The sequence below is a fragment of the Garra rufa genome, chromosome 7 (genome assembly GCF_049309525.1).
Source record: "Garra rufa chromosome 7, GarRuf1.0, whole genome shotgun sequence".
NCBI lineage: Eukaryota > Metazoa > Chordata > Actinopteri > Cypriniformes > Cyprinidae > Garra > Garra rufa.
In genome coordinates this window covers 52100154-52120340 of record NC_133367.1, presented here as the reverse complement: position 1 = coordinate 52120340, position 20187 = coordinate 52100154, and the positions used below count along the sequence as shown (strand labels likewise).

The window sequence follows — 20187 nt, the reverse complement described above, 5'->3', positions numbered from 1 at the left end:
TTTATTATTGCCTCTGCTGTAATCTGAAGACACCAAAACTCTGTTGATGTCGATGGGGGCATGATTTATTTCTGATGTAAGGTTGAATGGATCTTCAACAAAATACTGTAGATTTACACTCTTTATTGGGGCTTTAAAGAGGTGGTTCACCAAAAAATAAATTTATGTCATCATTTGCTCACACTGAAGTTGTTTCAAACTCAAAAGAGGATATTTTGAACAATGTTAGTAACCAAACAGTTGGCAGTACCTTTTGACTTTATGGGAAAAATGGCTACTGGCAAAATGTTTATTTTGGAACAACTTAAGGGAAAGTACAAAATGACAGAACTTTGGGAGAACTATCCCTTTAAGTGTCCAAATACTTAAAATTCCATAGACCAGGGGTGCCCAACCCTGTTCCTGGAGATCTGCCTTCCTGTAGAGTTCAGTTCCAATGCTGATAAAACACACCTGTCTGTAATTATCAAGTGCTCCTTCAGATCCTGATTAGTTGGTTCAGCTGTCTTTGATCAGGGTTGGAGCTGAACTCTGCAGGAAGGTAGATCTCAAAGAACAGGGTTGAGCACAACTGTCATTGACATTCAAGCTGTAGAACATAGAACAAATAAATATTAAATTATAGTAAATGTGTAGATTCTATTTCATCTGTATCATCAAAACATGTTTTGTAGGTTTGGTATCATGAATAGCAAATATGACTTAACGTCACTGTCGTTGAGAAATATTATATCATTAAATAATATTAAATATTATTAAAATATCAAACAAACCTCGCTCCTGGTTTTATGTTTGTTTGTTTTTAAGGATTTATTGAGGTGAGTTCTTATGGTTCAATGTACGATATACAGTGCCTTGCAAATATGTGCATACTCCTTCATTTTTTCACGTTTTATGTTGCAGCAGTGAAACTGTTTTAAATTTCTTTTTTCACATCAGTCAGAACTCAATACACCACAATGACAAAGCACAAAACAGATTTGTGACAACTTAGCAAATTAAATATTAAAAAATAAAACACTGAAATAAATACATTGCATAAGTATTCATACCCTTAACGCACTACTTAGTTAAAGCACCTTTACAGGTGTGTGCCTTTCCAAAACAGCTAAAACCAGAGTTTTGGACACTTTTTTAGCTGGGAAACCAGCTAAAACCAGCCTGGCCAGGCTGGGAGACCAGCTAAAACCTATGCTGGTTTTAGCTGTTTTTTTCAGCAGTCCCACCAAATGTTATGCAATGTAATCAATTCAGTTAGTTATTTCTGGGGAAAAAAAAATTAAAAAGTTGTTACAAACCTGTTTTTAATTTGTCATTATAGTGTATGGAGTGTAGAATTGGAACCGATTTTAGCAGTTTAACATAAAGCAACAAAAAAAACGTGAAAAGTATGAATAAGGGGTATGAATACTTTTGAAAAGCACTGTATGTACTGAAATAAACATAGTTTAATACATTTCTTAATTACAAGTAATGTCATTTATTAATTTAATCTATGAATGTAAAAGAAGTCACAAGAAAATGCTTTAAAAAATGCAGTATGTTAACTACCATGCAAACAAGACCAGTCTGTGGATTTATAAAACTATAAAACTGTAAAAATATAAAACTATCCATGGTGTATATAACAACTAGAGACATGTTCAAGAGGATTTATTCTGTCAAAGTAGATTTCATAATGTCTTGAACAGCCATAATAGCTCAAGTGTGAATCTGGTGTTCTTTCCTCTAATTAAATGTGTGGCACTGAACATGTTTTTTCGTCTAATGGAAAAACAAGCTACAGTAGTTCACTAATGAGTTCAACCAAACGATTACAAAGCTATTAAAACAAGATAGGTCAGTGGTTACTGAAGGTGTTAAACAACATGTAAGCGCACATGATGGTGCCAGTAAAGTCTTCACATTTCACCCGTGGAAGTAAACCGTGAGCAGCTTTGAAAAAAAAGGATATCTCATCCACACCAGGCATTATGGGACATCTTTGGCGTTTTCTTTTGGCATTTTTCATTCTACTTACAGGTAACTAATTAAATTTATATGTCAGTCATAGACTTTGTGTTTTGGTCAGTTATAAGTTTGTCTTTGTTAACAAAGCATAATCATAGTTGTTTAGTCAAATCCATTTATACTCCAACGTTCCCATATGGTTGCCATTTGGTTATTTTTATGTTCTAGGGACGTTCCCTGTAGGTTTTCTTTTTAGGTTATTTTTTGGTTTAATTTTATAACCTAAATAGAACCTTCCCAGAACATTTCCTTGCAGGTTATTTTACTTTCTTACTTCAAAAAAGGTTTTTGTCAAGTAATTACAGCATCTGTAATTAGATAATGTGCAATAAATATGCTAAAAAATATCTATTAGGGATGATCTAACAACACACACTTAAATGTACACTTAAAAATGTTTTTACTAAACACTTGTATATTTTTATCATTTTACCAAAGACACCATAGACAAATATTTTTTGGTGAAATATCAGTACATTTTTAAGTGTGTTTTAAGTATCCAGATACTTTTTGAGGTGACTACCCAGCAGACATAGAATGTTCCCCAAACGTTCCCATATGGTTCCCATTTGGTTACTTTTTGGGAACCAACTGAGATGTAGGTTCTCTTTTTATGTTATTTTTTGGTTTAATTTTATAACCTAAAAAGAACCTGCCCAAAACGTTCCCTGCAGGTTATTTTGAAGTTTTGATTTTAGAACCTAGAGAAAACATTTCCAAAACGTTCCCTGCAGGTTTTTTGAAGTTTCATTTTTAGAACCTAGAGAAAACATTCCCAGAACGTTCCCTGCAGGTTATTTTTAGTAGTCATAACCATGTAAACTAATTAAAACTAAAATATTTAAAATATTTTTTTTATATAAACAAACTATTTTTGCAGAATTTCATGCCCGAAATAAGCTTCTAAGACATCAAAGTGGTCAAATTGCATTATACTTATAATATAGCTAAAAATAAGCCAAGGCTAAGCGTAGTCTGAAAATCATATCATAAACACTGGGTTTAGTTCTTTACGCGCTTCTCCAGCACACGCTTCCACATAAAGCCGCGCTCGTGTAATTTAAAAATTAACGGTCATTTCCTTTTATTGACTGACTAACATTCGTTGATTGATCTCTTTATTGGATAATTACTTATAATTAATATATATAGGAGAGTTAATGTTGTTATTTCAGGGAGATTTGACACCTCAATTGAGGAGAACATGATGTTAACCGAGACATTTTTGTTTATTGACCAAAAGAAGGAAGCACATTATCGTTAAATCAGTGGTAGAAACGAATGTAATGGTATCCTAGTTAAAGTCAAATAAATGTCATCCGATTTTTAATGTCTGTAAAAATATACACATTTTTTAAATCCAGTATTTTGTTGAAGTCATTGATATTCGGTGCTTTAATAAACATAAAATCTGGACGCGGGAGTCCGTTCTGGAGGAGAACGTTCTGGGAACCTTCAGAGAACTTTCAGGGAACCTTCTAGGAACATAAATAGAACGTTCACTGTTGGTTAGCCAGGAAAGTTTTCTTAACGTAAATAGAACGTTCCCTTTAGGAGAAGGGAACATTCCCAAAATGTTTCCCCAACCTAAAGAGAACATTTTATTTATGTTAAGAAAACGTTCGTGGCTAACCAACACAGAACATTCTTGGGAACGTTCTGGGAACCAAAAATTGTTAGCTGGGTATATAGAAAAGTCAGCTGACTTCAAATAAATAATGCTAATAAATGGACGTGGCTAAACTAGTTTCCCTGGTTTGTGTTCACGTTAAGTTTCATGTTTGGCGAACATGCTTCGATGTAAAGAGGGACAAAGTGGACCCACGTATGAATCCATACAGGAAGTCATTGACAAGAAGTCCTTCAGGCCTTCTGTCAACCTCAGCACCCCCACCATAACCAACATCTCCTTCACTCTCTACGCTATCTTGGGAGTGGTGAGTCAATGCAGGACCAGTTCTATGTTTCTAGTTGTGTCTGAATATTTAAGTCTGAATATTTGATTCTTGTTCTGTTTTGCAGAATGAAAAAGCACAAATTCTTACCACATTCCTCTGGCTCAGGCTGGTAGGCTTGGTCTTTAATGCATGAACACTAAGGGTGTTTGAGTTTGAATAATTGCTTGAATATGTCACAGTTTTCTAATTATGTTTTGTTATAGTACTGGTTCCATGAGTTCCTCATCTGGGATCCAGAAGTCTGTGATGGCATTACGAAGATCTCTCTTCCTGTCAAAGATCTCTGGACTCCCGACATCATTGTTTATGAGTTGTGAGTGCCCTCTGCTGGGGAGGTTTGGGTGACTTTTATTGGTCTGAGGGGGATTATTTAGGCCCAATTCCAATTCTATTTTCTACCCCTTCGCCTACCCCTCGCCCCTTCCCCTTGTCCCTTGAAACAAAGTGTAAATATTTCCCCTAAGAAATGGGACACCACTACAACACTGTTATACGTCATCATAGGTTGTCGCTAGTTCCTGATGTTACGTCAGAGGACATGCGCAGATGTTTATCACTCATTCCAAGATGTCAAAATGTTGTCATGTTGCAAAAAGTACAAATGTACGGTGTACACACCGTTTCATTCACATGTGGCCGTAAGCAAAACAAACAACGCATTATCACATGCGCGGCAAATTGCTAATCAGTGTAGTGGTGCCTGGAGAAGTATATATGCTTCATTTGTGAATTTCGTTTTCAACTTTCTATTTGAACGCGTTCGTTTTCTGGATCTTTGGACTAAAATGTTTACAGGGGTTCACTTGTTTAAGAAATTTCTGATCGTAAAAATCAGCTTCTTTTTATTTGTAAGGTATCGTTTTTATTATTATGTACTGAATTAAATTACTGGTGCGGTGAGCGGGCGCAGGTGCATTAGGCGCAATCATCAAATACATTTCAAAGAAAGCCGGCTCCACGGTCCTGACTGCATCATCACTGCCTTTATTGGGTGTTTTTAGCGAATATTTACATTTATTCACATGACTGGATGTGGTGGACTGCCATGATTTTGGCGAATGCAGGACACTACTGAATAATGCGCATCAGAGGGGATTTAAAAAGTGGAAGTGTGTATACACCGTATACCTGCGTACACCCTCCACTACACCACCGTTGCAAATTGCCGTGCCACTGGTCTTTTATGTTTCTAACATGCAGTCAAGTGTATATGACATAAAAATATATTTTGTAATATCGTGCAATCAGTGCTATCTGCTTGCAAACTTTAGCGATTTTTTTGCAAACGTTTATTTACAAAACAACACCATAAACACAAACACAAGATTGAAGGTAATATACATAAAAAGAAACATTGTCATCAAAATCCTTATTAAAGGCAAAAATTACTTATATTTACGAGTCTGCTTGCTCGAGTGAGCAGCCATGTTGGAAATTTCTCTTAGCCCTTCGTTTGAAGTGAGGTCCTGAAAAATCTTCGTTTGGAGGGCTATCTGGCCCTTCCCCTTACCCCTACCCCTCCAACCAAAAGAGAAATGAGACACCCCTACCCCTTCACGTGAACGCGCCAAACGGAGGGGTAGGGCTAAGTGTAGGGGTAAGGGGTAGAATTGGGATTGAGCCTTAGTTTCACTAATATAACAGCTTAAATTAATGTTGATTCTTCACAGCAATCTCAGCGTTGTTTCTATCGCTCATCTAAAGCACAATTCACACCAGACAAAATCAAAAAGTTACCATAGTTTAAAAACCCATACATTTGCGTCCATATAAAAACATTAAGTAACACTAAGGTTTATCCCATTTGTGTTTATTCCAATTTGGACTTTCATTTAGAATTTTTAATTTCTTAGAATTCTGAGTTTGTATGAATCACATCTCTAAACTTTTTTCTGTGAATTCTAAATTTACATCTTAAATACTTTATGTATCGGATTTCTAACTGTTTTTTTTTTTTTCATCTCATAATTTGGAATTTTTTCTTGTAATTTTGAGTTTTTTAGAACTTTGAGTTTATGTATCGCAATTCTAAACTTTTTTTTCTCTTTAAATTCTAAATTTACATCATACATTTGGACTTTTTTTCTTAGAATTTTGAATTTTGTAGAATTCTGAGGTTATGTACCGCAATTTTAAACGTACCGGCTCGATTCGGCTCCTCAGCGAAAACCTGAATGAGTGGTTGCGTGCCGCCATCTTATATACCCGCATGTACGGGGGAGTGGCTTGGCATGCAAATACCACTTGCTAATGTTCATTGGCCTTTTGAATAAGGCTCAGAGATGATTGGTCTCTCAAGCGAGTTCCCATATGTAACGTTGTAGTGAAACGACTGAAGGGGAACTTTTTTTCCCCCTCTGAATTCTAAATTTACATTTCATAATTGACTTGTTTCTTAGAATTTTGAGTTTATGTATCACGTCTCTAAACTTTTTTCCCTCTGAATTCCAAATTTACATTTCATAATTTGGACTTATTTCTTAGAATTTCGAGTTTATGTATCGCGTCTCTAATCTTTTTCCACTAGAATTTTAAATTTGCATCTCATAATTTCTACTTTTTTCTTGTAATTTTAAGTTCCTTAGAATTCTGAGTTTGTGTATCGCATTTCTGAAAGTTTTTTCTCTGAATTCTAAATTTACATTTCATAATTTGGACTCTTTTTTTTGTAATTTTTAATTTTGTAGAATTCTGAGTTTATGTATCAGATTTTTAAAACTTTTTTCTCTGAATTCTAAATTTACATCTCATAATTTTGTTTATGTCTTGTAATTTTGAATTTCATAGAATTTCTTAGATTTCTGAGTTTATGTATCATAATTTGAGTTTATGTATCACGTCAGTAAACTTTTTTCCCTTTGAATTCCAAAATTTAAATCTCTAAATTTTAATTTAGAGAGTCTTTGTATCTTATTTCTAAACATTTTTTTTCTCTCTAAATTCTAAATTTACATCTCATACTTTGCACTTTTTTTCTTTGAAATTTGAATTTCTTCGATTTCTGAGTTCAATTATCACATTTCCAAACGTTTTTTTTTCTAAATTCTAAATTTACATCTCATAATTTGCACACGTTTTTCTTGGAATTTTGTATTTAGTAGAATTATGAGTTTATGTATCAAATTTCTAACCCTTTTTCCTCTGAATAGTAAATATATTTGTAGACATTTTCTCTGAAAGTTTGTGTTAGAAAAGTTTGATTATAAACAACAAGGCTGTGAAAACGACTAGTGAGTAGATAAGTTCACTTGTTCGGTGTGATGAACCTCTGTAGTCTTTGCTTTTTTCAAAATAACAAGGGGGTTTCACTGTTTTTTTTTTATGTGGTAGAAAAAGTGTAAGAATATCTTGAGCTTTAACCAAAGCGTTTAACCAAAAACCCTTTCAATACCCAATTGACTTCAGATGTGCTAAGAGTCTTATTTCCAGGTTTTGGCATATAAAAATATATCATCTCTGCACTCTATATAGCTATTGTTAGATTTACCTAGTTAACTACATAGTTAACAGGCTTTATCTGAAAAGGCAGTACTTTCCTGTGTCATGTCAATGTGGACTCTCTCGTTTCACAAACACAACTGTGGCAAAAATGACTTCAGAAGATTTAAAGCATTAAATATTATCTATGTAATACTGTTGCAGCATTCGTCTTGTATTAACTTTTACTGTCAGTCTCTGTTCTTCCTTCTCTAGTGTGGATGACGATGTATCTCAGGCCTGTCCTTATGTGTATGTGAACCACACGGGCCACATCCGCTACGACAGGATGTTGAGGCTGGTTAGCGCCTGTAACCTACAGATCTTCAGTTTCCCTTTCGACATACAGAACTGCTCTTTCACCTTCGGCTCCTACATGCATACCAGTAACGTTTCCTCTTTCCTTATTTCCTGCCATCTCAGCACATATCTGTCATCAAAGCATTTTCTTATACGTGTTTTGGAGGTTTGTGACGACCCACTTAATCTGTTGTTCTAGTTTCGATGGATTTTCCAACATAGCAATTATAATAGTGAAGTCAAAATAGGACAGTAAGAGAATGTCAATTCTGAAAAGTTTGAGTTTAATCCCTCTAAAAATCTAATGTGGTGTTACCATCAAGTAAAATGTCCTGTTTTATGAATGTGTTTCTTTAAGTGTAAAAATTCTATTACCTGTAACACCTTTAACTCCTTCAGTAAGAGATGTCCGTGTCAGTCCTGCCTTGTCCTTTAATGAGATGACAGCAAACTCGAAGAGTTACCTGCAGGCCAGTGGAGAGTGGGAGCTGGTGGTTATCTTGGGTGACGCTGACATTTTGAAGTTTGGAATAGATGAATGGGACATCATAACTTTCTGGGTAAGAACAGGTTAAAAGCAGGGCGTAAAAACATACTAACTCTATTGATCTATTTGTATCTAGTTGTATGGGCACACTTTTACACCCAAATGACATACTACATTTGACAAATAATTACATATAATATGTGTACTATGGAAGCTTATTTCTGTCAAAAATCTGAAAATCGTAATTCTGACCTTTTTTATATTTTTAAACTTTTTTTTAGTTTATATCACAATCCTGACTTTTTTTTCTGTATTCTGAGTTTACGTCTCACAATTTGGAACTTTTTTTTGCAATTTTGAATTTCTTTGAATTTTGAGATTCTTGACAATTTTTCTCACAAGTCGGAATTTACATCTTGCAATTTAGACTTTTTTCTAAGAATTCTGAATTTACATCTCACAATTACATTTTGATTCTCTAAATTCTGAGTTCCCATCTTACAATGGACTTTTTTTCTTGGAATCTTTAATTTCATAGAATTCTGAGTTTACATGTCTCAATTCTGACCTTTTCTCAAAATTCTGAATTTTTTTTCTTACAATTCTAAAAAATTTTCCCAGAAATTTTGAGTTTACATATAACAATTCTATTTTTTTTTCCCCACAGAATTCTGGTTTTATATCTCACAATTTGGACTTTCTTCATGGAATTTTAAATGTTTAGAATTCTGAGTTTACATATTACAATTCTGACTTTTCTTCCTCAGAATTCTGAGCTAAAAAAATTATTGTGAGATACAAATTCAGAATTCTAAGGAAGAAAAGTCAGAATTGCGATATGTAAACTTAGAATTCTACAAAATTTAAGATTCAAGAAAAACGTCCAAATTGTAAGATGTAAACCCAAAATTCAGAGAAAAATTTTAATTGTGAGATATAAATTCAGAATGAATTCTGAGTTCATGAGTTTACATCTCAATTCTGACTTTGTTTCTCAGAATTTAGAATTTACATCTTGCAATTCAGATGTTTTTCTCAGAATTCTGAATTTACATCTCACAATTACATTTTTATTCTCTAAATTCTGAGTTCCCATCTTACAATGGACTTTTTTTCTTGGAATTTTTAATTTCATAGAATTTTGAGTGTACATGTCTCAATTCTGACTTTTTCTCAAAATTCAGATTTTTTTTCTTACAATTCTAATTTTTTTCCCAGAAATTTTGAGTTTACATATAACAATTCTATTTTTTTCCCCACAGAATTCTGATTTTATATCTCACAATTTGGACTTTCTTGTAATTTTAAATGTTTAGAATTCTGAGTTTACATTATTGCAATTCTGACTTTTTTTCTCTTTTAGAATTCTAAAATTATATCTCACAATTCAATTTTCCCCCCTCAGAATTCTGAGTTCACATCTTACAGTTTGAACTTTTTTCTCAGAATTTTGAATTTCATAGAATTTTGAGTTTACGTATAGCAATTCCGATTTTTTTTTCTTTACAGAATTCAGAATTTATATCTCACAATTCATTTTTTCTCAGAATTCTGAGTTTAAATCTCACAATTTGTACTTTTTTACATAAACTTAAATTTTGTAGAATTCTGAGTTTACATATCACAATTCTGACTTTTCTTCATCAGAATTCTGAGCTAAAAAAATAATTTTGAGATACAAATTCAGAATTCTAAGGAAGAAAAGTCAGAATTGTGATATGTAAACTTAGAATTCTACAAAATTTCAGATTCAAGAAAAATGTCCAAATTGTAAGATGTAAACCCAAAATTCAGAGAAAAATTTTAATTGTGAGATATAAATTCAGAATGAATTCTGAGTTCATGAGTTTACATCACAATTCTGACTTTGTTTCTCAGAATTTTGAATTTACATCTTGCAATTACATTTTTTTTTCTCTAAATTCTGAGTTCCCATCTTACAATTTGGACTTTTTTCTTGGAATTTTTTATTTCAAAGAATTCTGAATTTACATATCGCAATTTTGACTTTTTTTCTCAAAATTCTAAATTTAATTCTTACAATCCTAAACTTTTTGCCCAGAAAAGTTGAGTTTACACATAACAATTCTGATTTTTTTTCACAGAATTCTGAATTTATATCTCACATTTAATTTTTTTTTTTCTATGAATTTTGGGTTTACATCTCACAATTTTGACTTTTTTCTTGGAATTTTACATTTCTTAGAATTCTGAGTTTACATATTGCAATTTTGACCTTTTTTTTTTCCTCATTCACAATTCTGAAATTATATCTCACAATTCAAATTTTCCCCCCTCAGAGTTCACATCTTACAGTTTGAACTTTTTTTTCTTGGAATTTTGAATTTCATAGAATTTTGAGTTTACATATAGCAATTCCGATTTTTTTTTCTTTTGTTAGTTTACATGTTATAATTAGAATTTTTTCTTGGAATTTTGAATTTGAATTTGAGTCCTACATATTTCTAGAATTCTACATTTTACACAATTTTGACTGCTTTTCCTCAGAAGTCCTCATAATTCTTCACAATTCTATTTTTTTTAATATCAGAATTCTGAGTTCATGAGTTTACATCTCAATTCTGACTTTTTTCCTCAGAATTCTGAATTTACTTCTCATAATTTGAGAAAATTTGACTAAATGTGTGATCTGTTCAAGTCTGTTTCAATTCTGCAGGTGGTGATAAAGCGGCGGCCGATACTGTATGTGGTGAATCTGATCATCCCCAGCTCCTTCCTCATGATCATTGACATCCTGTCATTCTACTTGCCACCACACAGCGTGGATAGATCCTCCTTCAAAATGACCCTCATTCTGGGCTACACAGTCTTTCTTCTCATTATGAACGACCTGCTTCCCAGCACTGCTAATGGAACGCCTTTAATAGGTCAATTAGCCACAACACACTTGAGTGAGGCAATGTGTGAACATCAAATGACGAACATTGGCCATTACACTCAAGAGTGTAGTCTACATTATTATTATTACTCTACTTAATGGAACAGCTTATCCAAACATTCAAATCATGGACAATGACCAATAAGTATCAAGTATTTCAGAAAAAAATTAAGAATGTACTTCTGTGCACTTATTTATTTATTTAGTTATATCTCTAAAATTTGGTTTCACCTCCTTAGGTATCTATTTCTCCGTGTGTCTGGCATTCATGACCATAAGCCTACTGGAGACAGTCCTCATTACCTGCGTTCTCCACCACAATTCAATGAAATACAGGGAGGTGCCGCACTGGGTTCAGGTGCTGGTGATGCGCTTCATTGCTCGACTTATTTGCTACAGTTTTCCCGAAGATCCTTTAGCCAAACTAGAAGAGAAACAAGAAACCAATCCGTGGGTCGTCCAGCCCTCAGAATCAACGTCTGGGCATCAGACATCCACTAATGGTGAGACAAGAATAGAAACTAATGCTAACATTCAGATCGAACATTTCCAGACCTGTTCCTGGAGGGCCACTGCTTTGCAAAGTCTAGCTTCAAATCTAAATAAACACCTGAGTCAGCTAATCAAAGTCTTCAAGATTTACTAGAAACTTCCAAGCAAATGCATCAGAGCTGGCTGTGTTTTCAAAGGAATTGCATCTGTATAATGGCAATATGTGAATGTACATAAATGTTAGAGAATGTAGCAGAAGACAGAACGCACAGCAATGCTCTGGTGTTTTATTATTGGAATCTGTTACAGTAACTGAACAATGGTTTCTACATGGTGTCAGAAGTGGGATTTGAACCCACACCTCCATTCGGAGACCAGAAGCTAAACTCTGGACGTTGGCCCTACAGAAGCAGGATTTGGACACCCATTTAGATGCTAAATTTGTGCTTGTTTGTTCCTTTAGCGTCTGGAACCATGACACTGGATGTGCCTGAACTCAAACAGATCAGTCAGGATCTTAGAGAGATGAGCACTTATTTGTCGATTCTACGAAAAGAAGACCATCTACAGAACCAGTGGTGCCACGTGGGCTACATCCTGGACTTCCTTCTTTTCCGCGTTTACCTGCTGATAATCACAGGATACGCGCTTGTAATCATATGCATGTGGTGCATTTGGATGAACCAGTAGAAAAAGTATAGGCTAGCAGATAAGAATATATAGACATTTTGGTTGTTTTCCTTGATAGAAATGTAGTGAGTAGGGGTTACACATTTGGTCTCTACATTAGAGATCAACCAATAATTAGTTTTACCAATATTTTGCCCGATATTTGTGCATTTTTCCATAATCTAATATTGGTTTTTATGTCATGGCAGATCCACCAGTAAATGATTCAGTTATGGATATTGGTTATCAGTATATAAACTTGCAAATAATCGATATTGGTTATAACAGGCTTTTCCTGTCCTGGTCAGAACTTCTAAATGTCCAAAAATGTACAGATTTTAGTTGTTTTCCTATTGATATTTTCCTCATACATTGTTTGTATGTGAATTTGCATTACTTTGACTGTTCTCTGTAGATCCTGCCTTCTTGTGTGACACATTGCACGATTATGTACTCTTTAGTCATTACTTTCTACAAGTATACAATAGAAAAACAATACCAAATATAAAAATAGAAATGCAATAGAAAAACAATACCAAAGCCTGAACATTTCAGGCAGTTTAGATATCTCAGCTAAGAAAAAGAGTCTAATGGTCACCGTATTATAAAAATTATTTACCTTATTATGTTCTGATAACTGATATGCATATCTGTAAAGCCGATTACTGGTTGACCTCTAATGTAGAGACCAAAGGTTTTAAGTGTAAAACAATAATACAATTATGACTCCGAAACAATAAGACAGTTAAAACATCTCGCATATCTTGCAACATCTTGCACAAATGCATCTTGCATATCTTGCAACATCTTGCACAAATATCAGGAAAAATATTGGGAAAACCGATTATTGGTCGAGCTCTAATGTAGAAACCAAACATTTTGACTGTAACACAACATTACAACAATGACTCCAAAGCAATAAGACAGTCTAAATTTCTTGCACATCTTATAACATCTTGCAGAAATGTACATATGTCAGGAAAAATATTGGGAAATCCGATTATTGGTCGATCTCTAATGTAAAGACAAAGTTTTGAATGTAACACAGTAATGAGTCCAATGCAGTAATACTGTCTAAATATATTGCACAAATGCAAAAATATCAGTAAAAATATCGGAAAAAAATGATTATCGGTTGACCAAAAGTTTTGAGTGTAACACAACGATACAATAATGACTCCAAAGCAATAAGACAGTCTAAACATCTTGCATGCATATCAGGAAAAACGATTATCGGTTGATCTCCAATGTAGAGAACAAAAGTTTGGAGTGTAACACAACAATACAATAATGACTTTAAGAAACCAAAACATTGGGCAATTATATAGGTAAAACCGATTATTAACACAATATCAGTTGATAACACAATATCGGCTGATCTCTAATGTAGAGACCAAACGTTTTGAGTGTAAAACAACAATACAGTAATTGACTCTAAAGCAATAATGTAATGTAGAGAAAAAAGTCTGAGTGTAACACCAGAATACAACAATGACTCCAAAGCAATAAGAAAATCTAAATATCTCGCACAAAAATCAGGAAAACTATCGGTAAAACCGATTATTGGCTGATCTCTACTGTAGAGACCAAAAGTTTAGAGTGTAACACAACAACACAATAATGACTCCAAAGCAATAAGAAAGTCTAAATATCTTGCACAAATGCACAAAAATCAGGAAAATTATTGGTAAAATCGATTATCGGTTGATCTCTAATGTAGAGACCAAAAGTTTAGAGTGTAACACAACAACACAATAATGACTCTAAAGCAATAAGAAAGTCAAAAAATCTTGCACAAATTCACAAAAATCAGGAAAACTAATTATCGGTTGATCTCTACTGTAGAGACCAAAAGTTTAGTGTAACGCAACAATACAATAATGACTCCAAAGCAACAAGAAAGTCTAAATATCTTGCACAAATGCACAAAAATCTGGAAAACTATCAGTAAAACTAATTATCGGTTGATCTCCAATGTAGAGACCAAAACTTTAGAGTGTAACAAAAAAAATACAATAATGACTCCAAAGCAATAAGAAAGTCTAAATATCTTGCACAAATGCACAAAAATCAGGAAAATTATTGGTAAAATCGATTATCGGTTGATCTCTAATGTAGAGACCAAAAGTTTAGAGTGTAACACAACAACACAATAAAGACTCTAAAGCAATAAGAAAGTCTAAAAATCTTGCACAAATGCACAAAAATCAGGAAAACTGTGGGTAAAACTGGTTATCGGTTGATCTCTACTGTAGAGCCCAAAAGTTTAAAGTGTAACAATACAATAATGACTCCAAAGCAATAAGAAAGTCTAAAAATCTTGCACAAATACACAAAAATCAGGAAAACTATTGGTAAAACCGAATATCGGTTAATCTCTACTGTTTAGACCAAAGTTTAGAGTGTAACATAATACAATAATGAAATTAATCAATAATGTTTTACCGATAGTAAATATCTTGCACAAATCAAGAAAACTATCGGTAAAACCGATTATCGGTTGATCTCTACTGTAGAGACCAAAAGTCAAGTGTAACACAACAATACAATAATGACTCCAAAGCAACAAGAAAGTCTAAGTATCTTTCACAATTGCACACAAAAAAAAAATCAGGAAAACTATCGGTAAAACCGATTATCGGTTGATCTCTACTGTAGAGACCAAAAGTTTAGAGTGTAAAAATACAATAATTAATTCAAGCAATAAAAAAGTCTAAGTATCTTGCACAAATGTACAAACCGAACAATTAACCGATTATCGGTTAATCTCTACAGTAGAGACCAAAAGATTAGACTGTTACACAATACAATCATGACTCCAAACACAATAAGACAGTCTAAACATCTTTAATTGTCAGTTACATATATACATTTAACAATAAGAAAGTATCTATATACATTTTCTCAAATAGTGCATCAAAAGCCCCTGAATAAAAAGGGCAATTCAGTAATTTCACAACAAAAAGCTCAAGTGGACGCATCGTCAGCAGGATCAAAGCAAAAGTTCAAACCTTAATATCAGATCTCATAAACAAGTTTGTTCATTCATTCAATCTCATATACTTAAGGTCAGTGCATTCAAGTCATTTAATGCTCGTGGCAGAGTAGCACATGGTCGTTATTGCTTCAGATATACTCACAGCAGCAAACAAACGGGCTCTTGAATAGATTTTCTATTAGTTACTATAGCTTAGGTTTAGTATGTATGAAAAATGTATGAGAATTCTTATACAGCTTATCAATGTAATAAACTCTTTTAAACAAACACTTTGGTAACACGTCTTCTTCATTGGAAAAGATTTTGGACTGAATGTGAGATGTTGGAATGATGTTGCGGCTCAAACATTAATACAATCAAACTAGTGCAAATTAAACAAACGAGACACGATTCGTCAAAGGACAGAAAAACATACAAAGTGCCATTTTTTGGTAGGTGCAAAAATGTTAAAGCAAAAAGGTCTTTAAATTTGCAAATAAAGACCAGCGTTGGGCCTCATTTGAGAAATTTGAGAAATGGGCAAAACTTGTGTTGTGCTCAGTACAATAAGGCAATTTCGTAGTTTCCTTATTGTTGGATTCAATTATTTATTTACAAATGATTAACAAATGTGCTTCGCATTTCACAAATGAGGCCTTTCGTTTTAGTAGTTTTGATCTTTAACACAGTAAGCTGGATTCTGGCACTTCTCTGGAAACAAAGCTTGTGCAAAACTCGCTGGAGTTCAAACGAAAAGTTATTAAAGAGGCATACAACAGGTTATACACTTATATAACCAACAAAAAGCGGACTCAGACACAAACAAGACACATAAATGTTTTAACGATTAAAACAAACTTGCTTTTAAAGGACGGAGGCAACGAGCGAACAGAATCTGGGCAAATAACAAATATTGTATCTGAAGGTAGCAGTCCTTAAAAGCAGAAAGGTCTTGTTCGCACATAAAACTCTTTGTAGCTTTAATGATCCATGGTGCTGTAGACTGTAGAGCGGCTTGTTTGGGACGGGAATGGAGAAACGTTTGGCTGAATCTCAGTCACTACATTCACTGTGCTCTTGTGAAGTCTTGCTGGCATTGTGTGTTAGGTCCCGCTGGCCTCGTCTTCTTCTCTGTCTTCTTGCTCCTCCATGTTTTTGCGAGCCATCCGCTCTCTTCTCTCGGCGAGTCTTAGACAGCGAGGACACTGCTTTCCTCCCTTGAAGCAGGTCTTGTGATAGCATGCATGACAATCTGCGCAACAAAACAAGAGACCAAGCATTACAAACAACCACCATAACAACGGAAAAACAAAACATTAGGTTTGAGCTAATGGAGTGCAAGATGCACAGAAAATATTGTAGTTTAGATTAATAAATGTGTAAATAAATGCATAAATGCATATATAAATAAAAGGAGAAATGTAGAACTGCATATAAGCACAAATGCATGAATAAATGTATACATTTATACATATTTATGCAGAAATAAATGCACAGATATTTCAATTAAATGTACAAATAAGTCCATAAATAAATGAATAATTGTAGATGTACATGCATAAATGAATGTGTACATAAATGCACACAGAAATAGGTATATAGATAAATAAATGTATAAACACATATGCTTAGAAATAAATGTATAAATGCATAACAAACTTAGAAATAAACAAATGCATATATAAATGTAGAAATGTAGAAATAAATGCATAAACTGAATTAAAAATAATTTTCAATTTATAAATGTATAAAAGCGCCAAAATGATAAATAAATGCATAAATAAACAAATGCATATATAAATGTAGAAATAAATGCATAAATAAACTGAATTAAAAATAATTTTCAATTTATAAATTATTGTATAAAAGCGCAAAAATGATAAATAAATGCATAAATAAACAAATGCATTTATAAATGTGGAAATGTAGAAATAAACGCATAAATAAACTGAATTAAAAATAATTTTCAATTTATAAATTATTGTACAAAAGCGCAAAAATGATAAATAAATGCATAAATAAACAAATGCATTTATAAATGTAGAAATGTAGAAATAAATGCATAAACTGAATTAAAAATAATTTTCAATTTATAAATGTATAAAAGCGCAAAAATGATAGATAAATAAATGCATAAATAAACAAATGCATATATAAATGTAGAAATAAATGCATAAATAAACTGAATTAAAAATAATTTTCAATTTATAAATTATTGTATAAAAGCGCAAAAATGATAAATAAATGCATAAATAAACAAATGCATTTATAAATGTAGAAATGTAGAAATAAACGCATAAATAAACTGAATTAAAAATAATTTTCAATTTATAAATTATTGTATAAAAGCGCAAAAATGATAAATAAATGCATAAATAAACAAATGCATTTATAAATGTAGAAATGTAGAAATAAATGCATAAACTGAATTAAAAATAATTTTCAATTTATAAATGTATAAAAGCGCAAAAATGATAGATAAATAAATGCATAAATAAACAAATGCATATATAAATGTAGAAATAAATGCATAAATAAACAGAATTAAAAATAATTTTCAATTTATAAATTATTGTATAAAAGCGCAAAAATGATAAATAAATGCATAAACAAATGCATTTATAAATGTAGAAATGTAGAAATAAACGCATAAATAAACTGAATTAAAAATAATTTTCAATTTATAAATTAATATATAAAAGCGCAAAAATGATATCATATAAAATATGTGTATAAATGCATAAAATTATAAATTAATGCAGAAATAAATAGATGTATAAATAAATGCAAAACATTAATTCAAAATACTTTTACATTTATAAATTAATGTATAAATAAATATATATATATATATATATAAACTAAATTAAAATTACTTTTCAATTAATAAATGTACAAAAGCGCAAACATTATAAATGCATAAATAAATGTATATATAAATGAAGAAATGTCTAAATACATTTTTATACAATTTGTAATTGTTATATATATATATATAATATATGTATAACAAACTTACAAATAAATGTTAAAATTAATGTTGAAATAAATGTATGAATAAATGCAGAAATAAATACATGTATAATAAATGCAGAAGTGTGTAAATGAATGCTAAAAGAAATGAAAACGTTTCAATGTATACACACACTTATAAACAAATGCAAAAAAAGCATAAATAAATGCAAAAGAAATGAAAATACTTTTCAATTTATAAATAAATGTACACACACACACACACACACACACACACACACACACACACACACACACACACACACACACACACACTTATAAACAAATCATAAATAGATGTATAAATATATGCAAAAAATAAATACATACAGAAAGGTATTTTGAATTTAGTTTAATTCTGCATGTATGTATAAATGCATAAGTTAATGTAGAAATAAACAGAGAAATGCATACATTACAAATGCATAAATGAATGCGAGGCTCACCTTCACAGCGCAGGCACTTGCTGAGCTCGTAGGGGAAGATGATGTCTTTGTCATTTCCACAGAACTCACAAATGAAGCCCTTGGCCTGGCAAAGCTGAAGGAGAACAAGAGAAGAACTAATAAATCTGACAATCTACATCAAGAAATATCAATTGCACATTTCAGACACCCTGAAGAAATGGCTCCTCACCACACAGTCTGTGACGTGGCTGGAGCCGAGGCGCAGCAGATCTCGCAGTTTTGGGGCCAGACTGCCGTTGCGGACGGCCAAGAGATCGTTGAGAGAGAAGAGGTGAAAGTCTTCGGTCAGGTGTCCAGGAAGAGTGTCAAACTGATCCAGAACCCTGTCAACACAACAGAGATTGAGACGCAATGCTCTTCAGAGTTGTCTCAAAGACAAAGAGTGAGGAAAAAAACTCGTACTCTTTAGCCAAACGGCACGTTCTTAGGAGATTCTTCATGTGGTTCAATTGTTCCCTCAATGCCTGCAACACAAAGAGACAATTCATTCTTAATAAACCAATACACAGCACAAATAAAATGCCCCTAGAAAAACATTCAATATTATATCTAGTGCGGTCAAATCGATTAATCGGGATTAATCGCATTCAAAATAAAAGTCTGTTTACATGATATATATGCGTTTACTTATTTATATTACATACATTTCTTAAATATATAAATGCACACACAAATATATTATGTAAACAAACTTTTAGTTTTGGATGCGATTAATCGCAGTTAATCGATTTGACAGCACTCATTATATATTATATTATTAATTAAAAGTATTCTTTTAAAATTTTATTTTAGAACAAGACAATAAAAAGAGTAATATTGTGAAATGTTCCAAATCTTTTTGTATTATTGTTTTTGTATATTTTAAAATAGAATTTGTTCCAGTCAGTGCAAAGCTACATTTTCAGCAGCTGAAATGTTGCTTTGACTAATTCAAAAGAATTATTTAATAAAGAAAATATAATAATTTAAAGAAAAGAATAATTTAAAATAAAACAGAAATATTTAGTAACATTATAAATGTCCTAAGTCATAAATATTACTAAAACAAACAAACAAAAAAAATAAATATATCATTAATATATATTTATATTTAATTCACTGTATTTTATATTACATAACTTATTTATATTTCACGTTATAGATTATACAATTTTATCATATTAACACACATTTATTATACATATATATAAATTCATATATGTAAATTTATATAGATATATAATAAATGTATTAAATAAATAATAAATATATTTATTTTCCATATTAGATTATGAGATTAAAATATAAATGTTATTTTATTTTAAATTTAATGTAATTTTATATTATTATTATTATATGTTATATTATATTATATTTTATTGTATTATGTGTTCTTCAAGCTGAGTAAAAAAGTTGCGTTTAGTGGTTTAATGCATCCTTGCTAAATAAACATAAAAAAA

General features: G+C 32.0%; 2 protein-coding genes across 4 annotated transcripts in view; one reads left to right on the top strand and one right to left on the bottom strand.

Annotated features, from left to right (window-relative positions):
- Positions 1-1973: 1973 nt before the first annotated feature.
- LOC141339323 (5-hydroxytryptamine receptor 3A) lies at positions 1974-12313 on the top strand. Its single transcript, XM_073844941.1, has 9 exons — positions 1974-2022; positions 3784-3947; positions 4033-4077; positions 4172-4281; positions 7662-7831; positions 8145-8305; positions 10910-11120; positions 11371-11634; positions 12087-12313. Exons 1-9 carry the CDS (start codon positions 1974-1976, stop codon positions 12311-12313), a joined length of 1401 nt encoding a protein of 466 aa, XP_073701042.1.
- Positions 12314-15123: 2810 nt separating this feature from the next.
- Positions 15124-20187, bottom strand: part of LOC141338438 (run domain Beclin-1-interacting and cysteine-rich domain-containing protein-like) — a 41952-nt gene continuing 36888 nt past the window's right edge. For all 3 annotated transcript variants that reach the window (XM_073843980.1, XM_073843982.1, XM_073843981.1), the window contains 4 exons: positions 19151-19212; positions 18918-19071; positions 18728-18821; positions 15124-16521 (listed from right to left, as the gene is read on the bottom strand). In XM_073843980.1, the coding sequence (XP_073700081.1) occupies positions 16373-16521; positions 18728-18821; positions 18918-19071; positions 19151-19212 (459 nt within the window). In that variant the 3' untranslated portion in view covers positions 15124-16372. The remainder of the gene's footprint in view (positions 16522-18727; positions 18822-18917; positions 19072-19150; positions 19213-20187) is intronic.